This window comes from Anolis sagrei, chromosome 2 (assembly GCF_037176765.1).
Source record: "Anolis sagrei isolate rAnoSag1 chromosome 2, rAnoSag1.mat, whole genome shotgun sequence".
Taxonomy (NCBI): domain Eukaryota; kingdom Metazoa; phylum Chordata; class Lepidosauria; order Squamata; family Dactyloidae; genus Anolis; species Anolis sagrei.
In genome coordinates this window covers 18323697-18342721 of record NC_090022.1, presented here as the reverse complement: position 1 = coordinate 18342721, position 19025 = coordinate 18323697, and the positions used below count along the sequence as shown (strand labels likewise).

General features: G+C 42.5%; 1 protein-coding gene across 1 annotated transcript in view; it reads left to right on the top strand.

Moving 5' to 3' along the window:
- The window catches only part of LOC132765693 (uncharacterized), a 100174-nt gene that overhangs the window by 34566 nt on the left and 46583 nt on the right, over positions 1–19025 (top strand). The window contains exons 15-19 of the mRNA XM_067464751.1: positions 4398–4477; positions 7554–7645; positions 12828–12960; positions 16441–16490; positions 17766–17938. Of these exons, the coding sequence (XP_067320852.1) occupies positions 4398–4477; positions 7554–7645; positions 12828–12960; positions 16441–16490; positions 17766–17938 (528 nt within the window). The remainder of the gene's footprint in view (positions 1–4397; positions 4478–7553; positions 7646–12827; positions 12961–16440; positions 16491–17765; positions 17939–19025) is intronic.

The window sequence follows — 19025 nt, the reverse complement described above, 5'->3', positions numbered from 1 at the left end:
GAGGGAGCTCATCCACGCTGTCCCTGGAATCGAACTTGCAACTTGTTGGTCTTTAGTCCTGATGGCACAAGAGTTTAACCCATTGCACCACCAGTCAGTGTGATGTAGTGATTTGAGTGATGGACCACAATTCCAGAATTCCAGGAGAACAGAATTCAGATACTTGCTTGTATATGGAAACCTATTGGGTTCATTTATTTTGATTTATTGTGTTGGTAGCAAATTGAGAATGCAGTTATAATGTATAGAAAAACCACAAACAAAGTTAAATACTACATTTCCTTCAACCAAAAGCTGGCCATTTCAAGTTCCTCTGGTGTCGCTGTGAGAAGGTCCTCCATTGTGCATGTGGCGGGGTGCACTGGATAACCCTTAGCAAGTCCTATATGATGGCACTTTGAATAAATCTTGCCAAGAAAATTCCATGATACACTGAAAGACTGGAAGGCACACAAGAACATATTTATAGGTAAAGGTTTCCCCTTGACACTAAGTTAGTGGTGTCCAACTCCGGGTGGTGGTATGCTTCTCCATTTCTAAGCCAAAGAGCCAGCATTGTCTGTGGATGCTTCCAATGTTTTGTGGACTTAGGCTTGGTTGCATTTCATTATTTTAATGGCCAATATTTTAATGCATTTATAATCTTGTTGTCTTATTTAATATTAATTGTTTGTATTGCGATTGTTTGTTTGTTGGCATCTAATGAATGCCAGTTGTAAGCCACCCTGAGTCCCACCTCGGACAGGATACAAATGCCCGAAATAGATAAATAAATAAGGTCATGTGGCCGGCATAACTGCATGGAGCATCATTACCTTCCTGCAGAAGCGGTACCTATTGATCTACTCACATTTGCATGTTTTCGAATTGCTAGGTTGGCAGAAAGTGGGGCTAACAGTGGGAGCTTACCCCACTCCCCGGATTTGAACTGCCAACTTTTCGGTCAGCAAGATCAGCAGCTCAGCGGTTTAACGTACTGTCACCAGGGGCTCCTGTTTATTTATAGAGTGCAACTAATGTACAAAATCTACAAGTTAAAGAATCAAAACAATGGATTCTGCAAAAAGCATGCAATCTAAACTATATGTGTATACTCACACTCAATCAATATGACTTTTATGCAGCCACAATGCAAGAAACAAAAGGTGAAGAAGAGCAAAAAACAAAAAACAAAACAAAACAAAAACCCAGGACCATGTGCTTCCTTCACAGGATAAATGGAAACATTATTAACAGAGGTGGTGAATATATATTGTAAAGAAGATGAATAGAATCCTAGAGTTGGAAGAGACCTCATGGGCATCCAGTCCAACCCCCTGCCAAGAAGCAGGAAAATTGCATTCAAAGCACCTTTGACAGACTTTGGAAGAAACATAGTCCTATATTTGCCATGTTACATTTTAGAGAAAGATAAGGCATTCATGCTAAAATAGCTGAAAGACATGCTGCACCATGATGCAGAAGAGAGTTTTAGAGTGGAGTTATACAACTGAATTTCATTAGCATAAAAATATATTGAAAACTACATATATATATATATATATATATATATATATATTTCCATGTCACTTCTGGTGTGAGAGAATTGGCCATCTGCAAAAACGTTGCTCAGGGGATGCCTGGATGTTTTACCATCCTTGTGGGAGGCTTCTCTCCCACAAGGATGGTAAGTTGGAGCTGACAGATGGGAGCTCACCCAGCTTCCTGGATTCAAATAGCTGACCTTTCGGTCAGCAGTCCTGCAGGCACAAGGGTTTAACCCATTGCACTAACAGGGGTTCCTACTACGTATATGAACTGATATCATTACCTAAAAATAGTATAAAGAGAAAACAACAAAGGGTCCAGAACACCAAGGAACACCAACTGAAAGTGGAAAGGAAAAAGATACGTAACCTCTTGATACTATATTTAATACATGAACTGAGAGATAAGATGTGAATCATCTGAGAACTGAATCATTAAACCTTAAGTCTTGAAGTGGCTCCAGCAAAAGAACATGATTAATTGTGCCAAAGACAAAAGGGCAAAATCCAGACTGAAAGGAATCCATTACAGAAATACAGGGGAAAAGGTGAAGGCAATATACATTTCAAAACTTTCAAAAAGAAAGGCAACGATGAAACAGGACGATAGAAAGAGAAGATGGATAAAGTGTTGTCGAAGGCTTTTATGACCAGAATCACTGGGTTCCTGTGAGTTTCCCAAGCTGTATGACCATATTCCAGAAGCATTCCCTCCTGACGTTTCACCCACATATATGGCAGGCCTCTTCAGAGGTTGTGAGGTCTGTTGGAAACTGGGCAAGTGCAGTTTATTTATCTGTGGACAGTCTAGGGTGGGAGAAAGAATTCTTGTCTGTTGTAGGAAAGTGTGAATGTTGCAATTGGCCAGCTTGATTTGCATTGGATAGCCTTGCAGCTTCAAAGCCTGGCTGCTTCCTGCCTGGGGAATAATTTGTTGATAGCTGTTAGCTGCTCCTGATTGTTTACTGTCTGGAATTCCCCTGTTTTCTGAGTGTTGTTCTTTACTTACTGTCCTGATTTTAGAGTTTTTTAATACTGGTAGCCACAGTATTCCACAGATTTATAAACTCCACTTGCCCAGTTTCCAACAAACCTGCCATAGATGTGGATGAAATGTCAGAAAAGAATGCTTCTGGAACATGGCCATACAGCAACCCAAGATGGATAAAGTTTCTAAAGTATCAAGTGAAAGCTTCTTAAATCTGTGATTAAACTCGGAAGGAAATGTACCAGAAGGAATGGGCAGATTAATAACATCAAGAAAAGGAAGAAGAATGACAAAAATCACAGTATTTACGAAACAAAAAGGAACTGGTTCAAGAGAGAATGTAGAAGGATTTGAAGACATCAGCACTTTGGAGAGTTCATCTAACAAGACAAGGAAGTAGAAAGGAACAGATGTGTAATGTCAGTAATCAGAAAGGTTTAAGAACAACAAGATCAGGAAGGATAGTTTCGTTTTTATTTTTAGCGTTAAATAAAAATGCAAAATCATCCACAGAGAATGATGGAAGGAGGAGTGGAGGAGAAGGCTTTCAAAGAGAATTAAAGCAGATCTTGGGTGCATTTGTTCAAGGCAAATTTAGAAATATTGTCCCTTCAGAAAAAAAAAACTAAACCCATTGTTGGTTAAGGACAGTTAATAACATTTATTTTCATTTATTTATGAAACATTTATACCCCATCCTTCTCGACCTCCGTGGAGGGACTCAGAAAGGCTTCCAAACAGGCAACAATTTGATGCCAAACAATATAAAACACATAATAAATACATCCACAAAATTAAAATTATTCTAAATATACATTAAGAACCTGCTTAAAATCACCATAATTAAAATTGCCATCCAAAGCAGTCCAAGTCCAGTCCAATAAATCTTGTCTTTCCCAGTAAACAAATTATTCTGTGAACGCCTGATCCCATAACCAGGATTTAAGCTTTTTCCGGAAGGTCAGGAGGGAGGGGGCCAATCTAACTTCAATCGGGAGGGAGTTCCACAGCCGAGGGGCCACCACGGAGAAGGCCCTGTCTCTCGCTCCCACCAAACGCGACTGCGATAGAAATGGAGATATGCACCAACCTCCAAAGTTGGACACGACTGGACTTAATGTTAGGGGAAAACCTTTACCTTTACCTTTATATATTGTTATAATGCTATTTTTATTGATGTTATGCATTTTAATGTGTTATGTTTTAACTCTGTTGATTGGACTTGGCCCCGTGTACGCCGCCCCAAGTCTCTTCGGAGAGATGGAGGCATGGTACAAAAATAAAGTTAATATCTGGGTTGTTGTAGGTTTTTCTGGGCTATATGGCCATGTTCTGGAGGCAATTTTTCTCCTGACGTTTCGCTTGCATCTATGGCAAGCATCCTCAGAGGTAGTGAGGTCTGTTGGAAGTAGGAAAAATGGGTTTATATATCTGTGGAATGACCAGGGTGAGACAAAGGACTTTTGTCTGCTGGGGCTAGCTGTGAATGTTTCAGCTGATCACCTTGATTAGCATTCAATGGCTTGGAAGTGCCTGGGGGGAATCTTTTGTTGAGAGTGATTTTATGTGCCTGTTTGTTTCCCCTCTGTTGTTTTGCTGTTGTAATTTTTGAGTACACTTATTAAGCTTTGCAGAGTTGGAAAATGTTTTGTACTGCAGTTCCCAACATCTCTTGTAACTCCCTGCCCGTTTTACATAACTTTGGGTTTGCTGGCTTTACTTTCTCACTCCTCTTCCTTCCACACAGCCATATAACCCAGAATATAATCCACAATTTCTGCTTTGAACTGGATTATCCGAGTCCACACTGCCACATAATCCCGTTCAATGTGGATTTTATACACCTGTGGAAGGAGCCTCAGACTCTCAATTCTTCTTTGCAGACCAATTTGCCTTCCTTGCACTGAAGGTGCCAATAAAGCCCTGAAGAAGAAGTCAGGGACGACAACATGCAAAGATCATGGTGAGTGGCATATCTGGTTGCCAGATTTTCTCTAAGAAAGATCATAAAGTCATAAGTGTTGGAAAAGACTCTAAGGACCCTTAGCATGGCTGTGTCATTGTGGAAAGGAGTTCACATTGGGCAGAATGGGTTGGTAGGAGGTGAGCGTTTCCACCTGGAAGTGGCTCTGTCCCATGTTGAATTTTAAATTGTAAGTTGACATTTTTAAATAAGATATGTGTGTTTATATTCAGATACTTGAATATCAGTATATATATGCAGTATATATAGCAGAGCTCTAGAATCATAGAGCTGGAAGAGACCTCATGGGCCATCCAGTCCAACCCCCTGCCAAGAAGCATTCAAAGCACCCCTGAGAGATGGCCATCCAGCCTCTGTTTAAAAGCCCTATGTGGAATATTAGAAATGTGGACCAGGGTCAAACACCGAAGTGGGGAAATGTGTGGCTGCCCAGTTATGGTGATCTCACAACAAAGTATGTAGCATTTGTGACATGATGAAAATCGCGCTTAGTTCATGTTTGATCAGCCCACATACTGCCTTGCCAGAGAAAGAAAATATGCCACGCAGATGAACAGTAACGAACAAGTAGTTTACTCTTTGTAGAGTAACAACATAGGTACAGTCATGTGATCAATCACATTAATTCACATAATGTCCTTTTATGAGAGATTTGAAATGGTATTTCTTTGTCCATGTGGATGAACTCCTTCCAGCAGCTCATGAAGCAAGAACACACTTCAAATTCTGTCTCTCTCTGCATCTCTGCAAGCACATGCATAGCTCAAGCCTGAGAAATGTAACAGTATCCAAAAATCCCAGGCTCAGCTATCTCCCAGGGTATTGCCCAACCAATTAGCTTTGTGGATTTTATTTTACGGTTGACACACAGTAACTGATTTCTTGCATGCTTCAACGGCATTGACAGAATTAATGCAGTCTGACACCACTTGAACTGCCATGACTCCGTGCAAAGAAATCCTGAGAGTTGTAATTTGGCGAGGTGCTAACGCTAATTGGCAGAGAAGGCTAAAGGCCTTGTGAAACTACAACTCTCAGGATTTCACTGCATTGAGTGATGCCCAAGAGAAAAAATTCAACAGTCAAGATGTGCCCAAGTGTTGGAAGAAAATGGGAGGCCAAAAGAGCTTTAAACGCTGCAAGCAACTGGCGTGCCTGTCATTCAAGGAGCTGCACACTTCAGTGCAGGAATGCAACCTTGCTTTTGCTTTATTAAGGAGGAAGTAGCTTCCACCCTCTCAAACAAACAACCCAACCCAATTTCAGTAGAATATTGCACAAAGTGGGTCAGATATGGCATTGGGTGGGGGGCACTTCTCAAGAACTAAATTGTTCCCCTTCTGGTCTGTAATGTGGTTTCTGGACTGTATGGCTGTGTTCTAGCAGCATTTTCCCCTATAGCTTCTCCTGCATCTGTAGCTGGCATCTTCAGAGGATGCCAACCACAGCCCTTTCCCTTCCTACTTCCTCCCCACATTGCAGCCACTTGCTTCCCGCATGATTCAGCTTTACCAAGTTCCCTAGTCTTGTCCTTCCCTATAGCTGCTTGCTCTGTACTGCAGAAAGTGAAAGGTTAGCTTGTAAGAAAGGAAATGATAGTAAAGGGAGGACATGATTGTATATCAGAGTAGAGCAGTGGTTCTTAACCTGGGGTCCCCAGATGTTTTTGGCCTACAACTCCCAGAAATCCTTGCCAGTTTACCAGCTGTTAGGGTTTCTGGGAGTTGAAGGCCAAAAACATCTGGGGACCCCAGGTTGAGAACCACTGGAGTAGAGTTTTGTGCAAATGATTTGGAGAACCTCACAGCGGTTGACAGGAAGGTTTTGTAAGAGTTCAACAAACCTAATCATAGAATAGTTGGAAGAGGCCTCATGGGCCATCCAATCCAACCCCCTGCCAAGAAGCAGGAAAATTGCATTCAAAGCACCTCTAACAGATGGCCATCCAGTCTCTGTTTAAAAGCCTCCAAAGAAGAAGCTTCCACAACACTCTGGGGCAGAGAGTTCCACTACTGAATGACTTTCACAGTCAGGAAGTTCTTCCTAAACCAGTGCTTTAAACCAGTGGTTCTTAATCTGTAGGTCCCCAGATGTTTTGTCCTTCAACTCCCAGAAATCCTAACAGGTGGTAAACTAGCTGGGATTTTTGGGAATTGTAGGCCAAAACACATGGGGACCCACAGGTTGAGAACCACTGCTTTAAAGAGGGTTACGTAGTGGAGGTAGTTTTTGAAGACAGGAGATCATCAATTGTTGGAGATAATGACCTAATTGTTATAGAGAGGGAGCCCCCGGTGGCGAGGTTGGTTAAAGCTCTGAGCTGCTGAACTTGTTGACCAAAAGGTCGCAGGTTCGAATTCGATGAGCGGCGTGAGCTTCCACTGTCAGCCCCAGCTTCTGCCAACCTAGCAGTTCAAAAACATGCAAATGTGAGTAGATCAATATCTACTGCTCCGGCAGGAAGGTAACGGCACTCCATGTAGTCATGCTACCCACATGACCTTGGAGGTGTCTACAGACAACGCCAGTTCTTCAGCTTAGAAATGGAGATGAGCACCACACCCCAGAGTCGGACACGATTGGACTTAATGTCAGGGGAAAGCCTTTACCTTTACATAGGCCAAAAATATCTGGGAACACACAGGTTGAGAACCACTGCTTTAAAAAGAGTGACATAGTGGAGGTAGTTTTTGAAGGCAGGAGGTCATCAAGTGGAGATAATGACCTAATTATCTCCAAATAGTAGAAGAACCCAATAGTTTGAGGAAAACATGATTCTGTGAATAGATTTAGGCAGACTGAGCAACCAACTCAGACCCAAAAACTGTTTTCTTAGAACAGTGGTTCCCAACCTTTGGTCCTCCAAATGTTTTGGACTGAAATGAAGTCTCCCATACTGCTTTACTCACTAGACCTCACTCCCCTTCTGCCAGAAAAATCCAGTTCAAGATTACTTTCCCTTGCTTTTACTTAGTAAGTGAAAGAGCCTCTCTTCTTAACTGTAAAGCTTTGAAGATCCACCATTGTGTTTACCTTTGCAATATCTGCCTTGTAGAGCTGGAGCTGCTGAGTTTTGACAAGGTGCCTGCCCAGTTTATATCCTTGGACAACAAACGGATGAACGTACAAATCAAGACAAAGAAAAGCGTAAGCCTATTATTTCCTCTAGATTGGCTTCTGAATGATAAACATTTGAGATGTTGACACAAGAGTTATAAAGAGCCATACGGTCTCTGGGTTGGTTCAAAGTATGCAACAAGCAGAGAAACCACAGGATCCCAGGCTTGTCATCTGTGAATGGCTTGATGGTGGATGCTGCTACCTTGCTCCTGGTTGCCAGCTGCTGTTCTGTCTTGTTTCCTTCTCCACAAACCATACCTCCACAAAAAAACCCTCTTAAACTCTGCATTCATTGGCTGATTTAGGATGTCTTTACAAGGAGCTCTATTACTAGCTAGGAATATTGGCAGTAATGGTGACACGGGGACAAACCATCCTTGCCAGGTTAAGGTACAGGTGTCAAACTTGTGTTCCTCCACATGTTTGGGACTCCAACGTTCAGAAGACCTAGCCAACTTGTCGAATGGCCAGTAATTCTGGGAGCTGAAGTCCAAAATACTTGGAGGTCCACAAGTTTGACACCACTGGTTTAAGGAAAGAGTAATTCTGGCAGAATCCATGTGGACAGGAGATTGGTCCAAAATGGACCTGATCGCAGTGTCCGAACTGCCACATAGCCCCAGGATACTCTGCAATGTCAAGCAAATTCCATAGTATCCTCCAATTTTGCTTAAAGCAGGACAAAGTTGGGTTAAGACAGGGGTTCTCAACCTGGGGTCCCCTAATGTCTTTGGCCTTCAACTCCCAGAAATCTTAACAGCTGGTAAATTGGCTGGGATTTCTGGGAGGTATAGGCCAAAAAACATCTGGGGACCCCAGGTTGAGAACCACTGGGTTAAGACAAGATAACCTAGGATATTTACCGTAAGTTCCCTGTACGTAATGGGAAAAGATAGTAGTGGATTCACCATGAGTTTGGGTTTTTTAGACAATGTAAACAACCCCTTAATGCAGTACTTCCCAACCTTTTTTTGACCAGGGACCACTCTTCAACATTAGTACCAAAAAGGTAACAAATTTAGATTTAGTTTGCTTATTTGGGGTGCTGATTCAGAAAATTGCATTGGCTAGACCATATCAGCTCTTGTTTCTGATACAGAACATATGCCATTCAGTAGGCACCATCTTCTTACCCATAGAAAAGCATATTTAATAAGCCTCAGCACTATAAGAGGGTTTTGTGTCCAGAGGAAGGTGACTAAAATGATAAAGGGTCTGGAGGACAATACCTATGAGGAGTGGCTTAAAGAACTGAGCATGTTTAGCCTGAAGAAGAGAAAGCTGAGAGGAGACATGATAGCCATTTATAAATATATGAGGGGAAGTCATAGGGATGAGGGATCAAGCTTGTTTTCTGCTGCCCTGGAGACTAGGATGCGGAACAATGGCTTCAGACTACAAGCAAGAAGATTCCATCTGAACATGAGGAAGAATTTCCTGACTGTGAGAGCCATTCAGCAGTGGAACTCTCTGCCCCAGAGTGTGGTGGAGGCTGCTTCTTTGGAAGCCTTTAAACAGAGGCGGGATGACCATCTGTCGGGGGTGCTCTGAATGCAATTTTCCTGCTTCTTGGCAGGGGGCTGGACTGGATGGCCCACAAGGTCTCTTCCAACTCTAGGATTCTATGATTGAGAGATCAGTCACTCTCTCTGTAACTGTGAGGCTGCGGACCATATTTTAGTTCTTGCGGACCACCGGTGATCCACGGACCACAGGTTGAGAACCACTGCCTTAATGGGAGAAAAACTAGTCAGAGCAGGAGTTATACCAATGTTTGGATGGCACCATAAATAAATGATAGAGCAAAGCCATTTTATTTATTCTGCTGTGTGCGCAACTGAAAGAGTTGCCTGCAACAGCAAGCTGTTCAAAACTGCTAAGCCAGAATTTCTGGGGTTCCCTCACTTTATTGTATTATGTAATTTTGGCCATAACTGTGTGATGCTCCTGTAAATGTGGTGTGAACTTTTGCAATCCTTAAATTCATTAGCAGGGAACTGTTGAAAAGGGGATTTCCTTTCTGTGTTAAGCAGCTGTTGCAAGGAAGCACAGTTTATGAAAGGAAGTGGAATACTGAAATAGTTGCAAAAAAACAGTACTGTGAAAGAGTCAGCAAAATAGAGAACTGATGAAATTTTTGGACTGTATTTGCTGCCAGATTGAACAAGGAATCCTGCTATAATGTGTACAAGCAGCATACGCATGTATGGAGCCCAGTTAACAGACTTTTTGTTCTCCACTCACATAAAAAGAGAGATAAATCTAATGTATTGTCGAAGGCTTTCATGGCTGGAATCACTGGGTAGTTGTAGGCTTTTCGGGCTACATGGCCATGTTCTAGAAGCATTCTCTCCTGACGTTTCGCCTGCATCTATGGCAAGCATCCTCAGAGATTGTGAGGTCCTACAACTACCCAGAGATAAATCTGTCTAAGGCCCCTTCCACATAGCTAAATAAAACCCCAAATTTCGGCTTTGTACTGGAATATATTGCAGTGTGGACTCAGATAAACCAGTTCAAAGCAGATACAGTGGGATTTCCTGATTTGATATTCTGGGTTTCATAGCTGCGTGGAAAGGCCCTAAATCTGCTACATTACATGATTCATGATGAATTTATTCCCTTTCCTTATGCACCCAGGGATTGGGTGACAAATATACATACTGTTCATATGGTAGTTTGATAAAGTAGGATCTGCAGCGTTAAATGACATGCAATGAGGCCAATGTGATGAATAGCACGCAGTGTTGAATCCAGATTCTGGTGGAGACCTCAAGGGATCGAAACTTCAAAGAGAAGGGAAATCTCTAGTTAAATGGCTCAGTGCTTTAAACTCCGAGATTCCTTCAGACACCAAAGTGCATGGCAGCATTACAAAATCAAACTAATGCATTTTATATGGAATTTTAGTCTTGATTCATTAATCCAGAGTTCCATAAATAAGATTGCCATCTGGAGTGAGGAATACTACATACAAATGCAGGATGACATAGATTCATTGTCATGTCAGGAGTGGCTTGAGAAACTGCAAGTTGCTTCTGGTGTGAGAGAATTGGCTGCAAGGACGTTGCCGAGGGGATGCCTAGATGTTTTGATGTTTTATCATCCTTGTGGGAGGCTTCTCTCATGTTCCCACATGAGGAGCTGGAGCTGATAGAGGGAGCTCATCCACGCTCTCCCCGAATTTGAACCTGCAACCTGTCGGTCTTCAGTCCTTCCGGCACAAGGGTTTAACCTACTGTGCCACAAGGGGCTCCGTACACTTGTGCATTTTAATTCATTTTATTATATAGTGCAACCCCAATATCTGCAGGGAATATATTTCCAAACTTAGCAAATTGTGAATAGTAGAAAACCTTATTGAAATGATATCTGGTCTAGGTGTATAATAGAATTGTGCAAGAAAATGCTAGAAAGTTTGTTGGTCCTGGACAAATGAAACCATGGATATCTGTTTCACAGATACAGAGGTCATACTATATGCCATGTTTCATTTTATTTCACAGTAGTGAAACTGGTAAAGGTAAAGGCAAAGCTTTCTCCTTGACATTAAGTCTAGTGGAGTCCAACTCTTGGGGTTGGTGCTCATCTCCATTTCTAAGCCAAAGAGCTGATATTATCCATAGATGCCTCCTAGGTCATGTGGCTGGCATGACAGCATGGAGCGCCATTACCTTCCAAAAGGAGCAATACCTATTGATCTACTCACATTTGCATTTTTTGAACTGCTAGGTTAGCAGAAGCTGGGGCTGACAGCAGGAGCTCATCCCGTCCCGCAGATCCAAACCACTGACCTTCCGCCCAACACATGTTATTTATTTACTATATTTGTATACCGCCTTTCTCAGCCCGAGGGCGACTCAAGGTGGTTTACAGAGGCAAGATTCAATGCCCAATAACACAAAACATTTAAAAACTTTAAGCATTACATATAATATATGATCATAGTAAAATCAATAAAACATAAAACAATTCCGTCCCCTAGTTAAAAACAAAAACCAGTCTCATCATCCAATTGTTCCATTCCTATGTCTGTTACACTGCCTTAAAGATTTCCAAATGCCTGCTCAAACAGCCAGGTCTTAACTCTCCTCCAGAATGTTAGAAGCAAAGGGGCTGATCTGATTTCCTTAGGGAGGGCATTCCACAGCCGAGGGGCCACCACTGAGCCATCCAGTCCAACCCCCTGCCAAGAAGCAGGACTATTGCATTCAAAGCACCCCTGACAGATGGCCATCCAGCCTCTGTTTAAAAGCTTCCAAAGAAGGAGCCTCCACCACACTCCACTGCTGAATGGTGACACACTCCCTGTCTCTCATCCCCACCAAACGTATTTGTGATGCAGGCGGGATCGAGAGTAGGGCAGGGCCTCCCCAGACGATTATAACGTCCTTCAAACTACAAGAAAGGAGATTCCATCTGAACATTAGGAAGAACTTCCTGACTGTGAGAGCCGTTCAGCAGTGGAACTCTCTGTCCCGGAGTGTAGTGGACGCTCCTTTTTTGGAAGCTTTTAAACAGAGGTTGGATGGCCATCTGTCAGGGGTGCTTTGAATGCAATATTCCTGCTTCTTGGCAGGGGGTTGGACTGGATGGTCCATGAGGTCTCTTCCAACTCTATGATTCTATGATTCTAGTTGGTTCAGAGGAGGAAATGTGTTCGGACAGGTAAGTTGGGCCAGAACCGTTTAGGGCTTTATAGGCTAAACCCAGCACTTTGAATTGTGCCCGGTAGCAAACTGGCAGCCAGTGGAGCTGACACAACAGACAAGTCATATGCTTCCTGAGCACTACTCCTGTTAGTAACCTGGCTGCCATCCGTTGAACCATTTGGAGTTTCCAGACAGTCTTCAAAGGCAACCCCACGTAGAGGGCGTTGCAGTAGTCTATATGGGATGTAACTAGAGCGTGGACTACCATGGTCAAATCAGACTTCCCATGGTATGGGCGCAGTTCATTCAGCAGCTCAGCGGTTTAACCCACTGTCCCACCATGGCCCCAATGAAACTATGTCCTAAATAGCAATTTAGCCATTTAATCTGTGACTGTATTGTCGAAGGCTTTCATGGCCGGAATCACTGGGTTGTTGTAGGTTTTTCCGGGCTATATGGCCATGTTCTAGAGGCATTTTCTCCTGACGTTTCGCCTGCATCTATGGCAAGCACGCTCAGAGGTAGTGAGGTAATCTGTGACATGTTATTTTCTGTAGCGTCCCTCCTGTATTTCCGGAGCTGTTCAAGAAGGCATGATATATTCCCAAGTATCTGATGTCTCTGAAGTGGTCACAAACAGATTCCTGTGCAGCGGGAATGACAACCACGTGGAGGCTGCCACTTGCAAAGGTTATTATTATTATTATTATTATTATTATTATTATTATATCTACACAAGAGCAGTGAATGTATCCAGATTAAGTGTCGGAAGCGTGGAGAGAGGAAAGAGGAGCTGATCTGAATTCTAAAGATGCCTCTTCATTCCAATAAATTTGTTTGGATATTCCTACTTGCTGGAACAAGCCCTATGAGGAGAAAAACCCCTATGAGGAGCAGCTTAAAGAGCTGGGCATGTTTAGCCTGCAGAAGAGAAGACTGAGAGGAGACATGATAGCCCTCTATAAATATGTGAAGGGAAGTCATAGGGAGGAGGGAGCAAACTTGTTTTCTGCTGTCCTGGAGACTACAATGCAGAGCAATGGCTACAAACTACAGGAAAGGAGATACCACCTGAAGATGAGGAAGAACTTCCTGACTGTGAGAACTGTTCAGCAGTGGAACTCTCTGCCCCAGAGTGTGGTGGAGGCTTCTTCTTTGGAGGCTTTTAAACAGAGGCTGGATGGCTATCTGTGGGGAGTGCTTTGAATGGATTTTCCTGCTTCTTGGCAGGGGATTAGACTGGATGGCCCACGAAGCCTCTTCCAACTCTATGATTCTAGCTCAGGTATGAGAAAACTTTGGCCCTCCGGGTGTTTTGGATTTCAACTCCTGCATTTCCTCACAGCCAGTAGGAATTGTAGGAGTTGAAGTCCATGTTGTTATGAAATAAAGTGTCTGGCCAGTGCTATGCACAAAGGTTAGGTGCGTTTCATACCTGCCCTAGTGTATTATATTATTATCGTTAGCTTGTATAGCACCATCAAGTAGACATGTCCCTTTTCAAGAAAACAAACAAAAACAGTGGGTCCTGCCAAAGCCATACGATCTGAAATATAGGTGTGTATAATCCACACCCAGAAAGAATGAGGAAAAACAATATTATCATTGTCATGAGTAGAAGAATCCCAGGGTATAAATAAAGATAGAATGTTTTAAAAGTCACATGAGATGGCCTTTATATGAGTGTCATCCCATAGAGCACTATTTCTCAACCTTCCTAATGCTGCAACCCCTTAATACAGTTCCTCATGTGGTGGTGACCCCCAACCATAACATTATTTTCGCTGCTACTTCATAACTGGAATTTTGCTACTGTTGTGAATCGTAATGGAAATATTCTATATGCAGGATGCATTTTCATTCACTGGACCAAATTTGGCACAAGTATCCGATACACTCAAATTTGAATACTGGTGGGGTTGATTTTGTTGCTTCGGAGTTGTAGTTGCTGGGATTTATAGTTAACTTACAATCAGAGAGCTCCACCAAGGATGGAATTGAACCAAACTTGGCACACAGAACTCCCATGACCAACAGAAATTACTGGAAGGGTTTGGTGGGCATTGACTTTGAGTTTTGGAGTTGTAGTTCACCTACATCCAGAGAGCACTGTGGACTCAAATAATTATGGACCTGAACCAAACTTGGCACGAATACTCAATATACCCAAATGTGAACACTGGTGGAGTTTGGGGAAAATAGACCTTGACATGATAGACAAGGACAAATGGAATGGAATGGATATATGGACTTGGAACCCTGAGCATGAGATTGTTTTATTATTTTAATATGTATTGATGTTTTAATTTAATTTGTTGAACTGTTTTTGTTTTGTTTTGTATTTTGTATTGCTTGTCAATTGATTTGGGCACCTAATTGTGCCTCCTTTGTAAGCCGCCCTGAGTCCCCCCCCCCCCCCAGGGTGAGAAGGGCGGGGTATAAGTAAGTGAAATAAATAAATAATAAATAAATTTGGGAGTTGTAGTTTCTGGGATGTAAACTCTAGTGTAGTTTCTACACCAGAGTTTTGGAGTTGTAGTTCACCTACATCCAGAGAGCACTGTGGACTCAAACAATTATGGAGCAGTCCTGAGTCCCCCTTCAAGGGTTGAGAAGGACATGCTAGAAATAATAAAATAATAATAAATACTCAATATGCCCAAATGTGAACACTGGTGGAGTTTGGGGAGAATAAACTTGTCATTTGGGAGTTGTAGTTGTTGGGATTTACATTTCACCTACAATCAAAGAGCATTCTGCACTCCACCAATGATGCAATTGAACCAAACTTGGCACACAGAACTCCCATGACCAACAGAACATACTGGAAAGGTTTGGTGGGCATTGACTTTGAGTTTTGGTATTGTAGTTCACCTACATCCAAAAGCACTGTGGACTCAAAGAATGATGGATCTGGACCAAACTTGGTACGAATACTCAATATGCTCAAATGTGAACATTAGTGGAGTTTGGGGAAAATAGACTTGACATTTGGGAGTTGTACTTGCTGGGATTTATAGTTCACTTACAATCAAAGTGCATTCTGAACCCCACCAATGATAGAATTGGGCCAAACTTCCCACACAGGATCTCCATGACCAACATAAAATACTGTGTTTTCTGATAGTCTGTGGTGACCTGTCTGATACCCCTTGTGACCCCCCAACAGGGGACCCGACCCCCAGGTTGAGAAACACTGCCATAGAGCCAGCTACAGTCACATGCACAGTTGCTTCCGGATAAGATGTCAACTAAATTGGCATGCCTTCTCTTTTTCTGTAGCATGAGTAACCAAATAGACTGGGGTTGCTATAGCTGTAGTTAAGCATTTAATCTCTATCATCTTTAGTAACAAAGTTGTGGTTTATTTGGATACATAGTGAATGCCAACCTGATGGATTTTGATATTTCAATATGGAAGAACGATAAAGGAAGTGGCATAGTCAAGATAGTTGATAGTTCAAAACTAGACTAAAATTAAGTTTTATCAAATCTGGGTGTCATTAAATCTTGGTGTTAAGCCTATCAGTCTAGACATGCTCCATCTCCTGGTATGCCTGGGTTTTATGGTTGCTCCATCAGTGTTTAACATTTACACAGATGATCAGCCACTGCCAGAAGGGAAAGAGAGTTTCATCTATGCTGACGATCATGCCATCACCGCTCAAGCAGGGAGCTTTGAAATGGTTGAAATGAAGCTCTCTGAAGCTTTAGGTGCCCATACTGCCTATTACAGGGAAAGACAGCTGATTCCTCATCCCTCTAAAATGCATGTGTGCTTTTCACCTTAAGAACAGACAAGCATCCCGAGCTCTGAGGATTACCTGGGAAGGAATCCCACTGAAGCATTGCAGCACACCAAAATACCTGGGAATTACTCTGGACCGTTCTCTGATTTACAAGAAACACTGCTTGAATATAAAGCAAAAAAATGGGTGCTAGAAATAATACTGTATGAAAGCTGACTGGCACAACCTGGGGATCACAACCAGACACAGTGATGACATCTGCCCTTGCGCTTTCCTACTCTGCATGGTTGCTTTGATGGTGAAGAAGAGTGGTCACGTTAAGAGAAAGAAAGCACTTGGTATATTTAGAAGCCTGACATGGGAGTGGGATATTGTGGTTCCTTGTGTCAGCCTTTAATTCCACCTTTTCCTCTTTTTATAGGAGAATCTGGAGGATCACTCTTTGTAGAGAGAAGAGAAAGACATTTTCAGGTAAGTGAGCCTCTCATTGTATCTGTCTACTTTCCCTAGACTGACTAAACGAAGACTGACCTACTTTGGCCGTACAATGAGAACTAATGGCTTACTAAAAAGGACAATAATGCTTGGTAAGGTAAAAGGAAAGGACAAAGACAGCATTCCAAGTGGAGACACTCAATCAAGGAAGCCACAGCCCTGAGTTTGCAAGATCTGAGCAGGACTTTTGAAGATACAGGGATTTAGAGTTCCTTCATTCATGGGGTTGCCATAAGTCCTCATAACTTTTTTTTTATTTCTAGATATGATCACTGTTCATTTTAGGAATGAAAGTTGAAGGATACATATCCCTGTAGGGGCAAAAGCGTCTCCATAATAATAATAATAATAATAATAATAATAATAATAATAATAACCATCATCATCATCATCATCATCATCACTATCATCATCATATTTATTACGAGCAATGAGTTATCTAATGCGACTCTATCCATGCGACTCTATCCATGCGGCTTAGGGAACTGGGCATGTTTAGCCTGAAGAAGAGAAGGCTGAGAGGAGATATGATAGCCATGTATAAATATGTGAGAGGAAGCCACAGGGAGGAGGGAGCAAGCTTGTTTTCTGCTTCCTTGGAGACTAGGACGCGGAACAATGGCTTCAAACTACAAGAGAGGAGATTCCACCTGAACATTAGGAAGAACTTCCTGACTGTGAGAGCCGTTCAGCAGTGGAACTCTCTGCCCCAGAGTGTGGTGGAGGCTCCTTCTTTGGAAGCTTTTAAGCAGAGGCTGGATGGCCATTTGTCAGGGGTGATTTGAATGCAATATTCCTGCTTCTTGGCAGGGGGTTGGACTGGATGGCCCATGAGGTCTCTTCCAACTCTTTGATTCTATGATTCTATGATTCTATGAAGTCATTGTGATGCAGCTAACAATAACAACAACCTCATAGCTTTTCATTATCCACCCTGATACATACTTGTTGGAAGTGATGCAGGACAACCATCTTTGGAAGGATTAAGCATCAGTGGATGAAAATACCAGCATGGTTTGGTTTGACAAGAATATGTAAGAAGCAAATGGTAGGCAAGCTTCTAGAAGAGCCAGGTACAAAATAGCTGGCCTGAAGGGCTGTGGCAATCCTAGAAAAGAATTAAGTTGATCTCAATCTGACTTCTGCCACACTTATTCCACAGAGATGGTGCAGAGATGGTGTACTTTGACCCCTGTAAACTGTAGATTTGGCATTTAGTTTTTGGCTGAGTTCTTTTCTCTTTCCTGACAGGTGGGTGTGATCAGCTGGGGTACCTACGATCCATGCAAAAGGAAGAACGCAGAGCAGATCATACGGGTCTCCCCTCCACGCAATCATAAACCACGAGATTTCTATATCAGTCTTTTCAGCATCCAGGACTGGCTGAGGCAACATTTGGGCAAATCGCTGAGATTCATCCCTATGCAATAAACCACAAACCTATACATTTGCTGTTCCCTAGCTTTTTTCCCAGGCAACACATTGATTTCCATTATGCTTATTAAAAAAGTATCTTCGTTACATTTGGCATGCTTATTTTGTTGAAATCCACAACTTGAAGGATCATGATCCAAAACTGATTCTAGATCAGATAAGGGCAAACCTAGGCCTGGGAACTAGATGCGGCTACTTGGGCTCTTTTCTCAGACCCTCCTCCTCTCCATCACCATCCAATCCTTCCTTCTCTCTTTCCTTCCTCCTTCCCTCCCCGGCTTCCTTCCTTACCTCACTTTCTCCCTCCCTCATTCTTCCCTTTCACCCTTTTGTCCTTCCTTCCTTCCTTCCTTCCTTCCTTCCTTCCTTCCTTCCTTCCTTCCTTCCTTCCTTCCTTCCCCCTTTCCTCCCTCCATCCATTTCTCCTCCTTCTCTCCCTTCCCTTTTGTCTTCCCTTCCCTTTTCTTTCCTCCTTCCCTCTCTCTATTCCAGTGGTTCCCAACCTTTTTTTGACCAGGGACCATTTAACCAGGGATCACTTTGACCAGGGACCACACTCCAACATTAGTACCAAAGAGGTTATGAATCAGTTTTGGTCAACTTTATTTATTTATTATTTATTTACTGTATTTATATACTGCCTTTCTCAGCCAATCGGCGACTCAAAGCGGTTTCCAACAAAACAGTACACATAATATCATAAAACAAGTTAAAACATCAAAACAGTATAAAACAACAACAATAATAACAACAACATTAGTGTCTCCTTTAGATTTGGTTTGGTGTGCTGATTCAGAAAATTGTATTGGATTGATCACATCAGCTTTAGTTTCTGATACAGAACTTATGTGGCAGGCCGAGTGAAAGGAGCAAAAATAAAATAAGTAAAATAAAATAAAATGGAAGGAGGCTTGTGGACCGGATTTTCGTCTTCGGTCCCCGGCCCACGGGTTAAGAACCACTTCTCTATTCCCTTCCTTCTATCCTTCCTTCCTTCTCTTCCTCCCTTCCCCTTTTCCTTCCTCCTTTCCTCCTGGGGGATGTTTAGCTGGGAGAAGAGACAGTTGAGAGGGAACA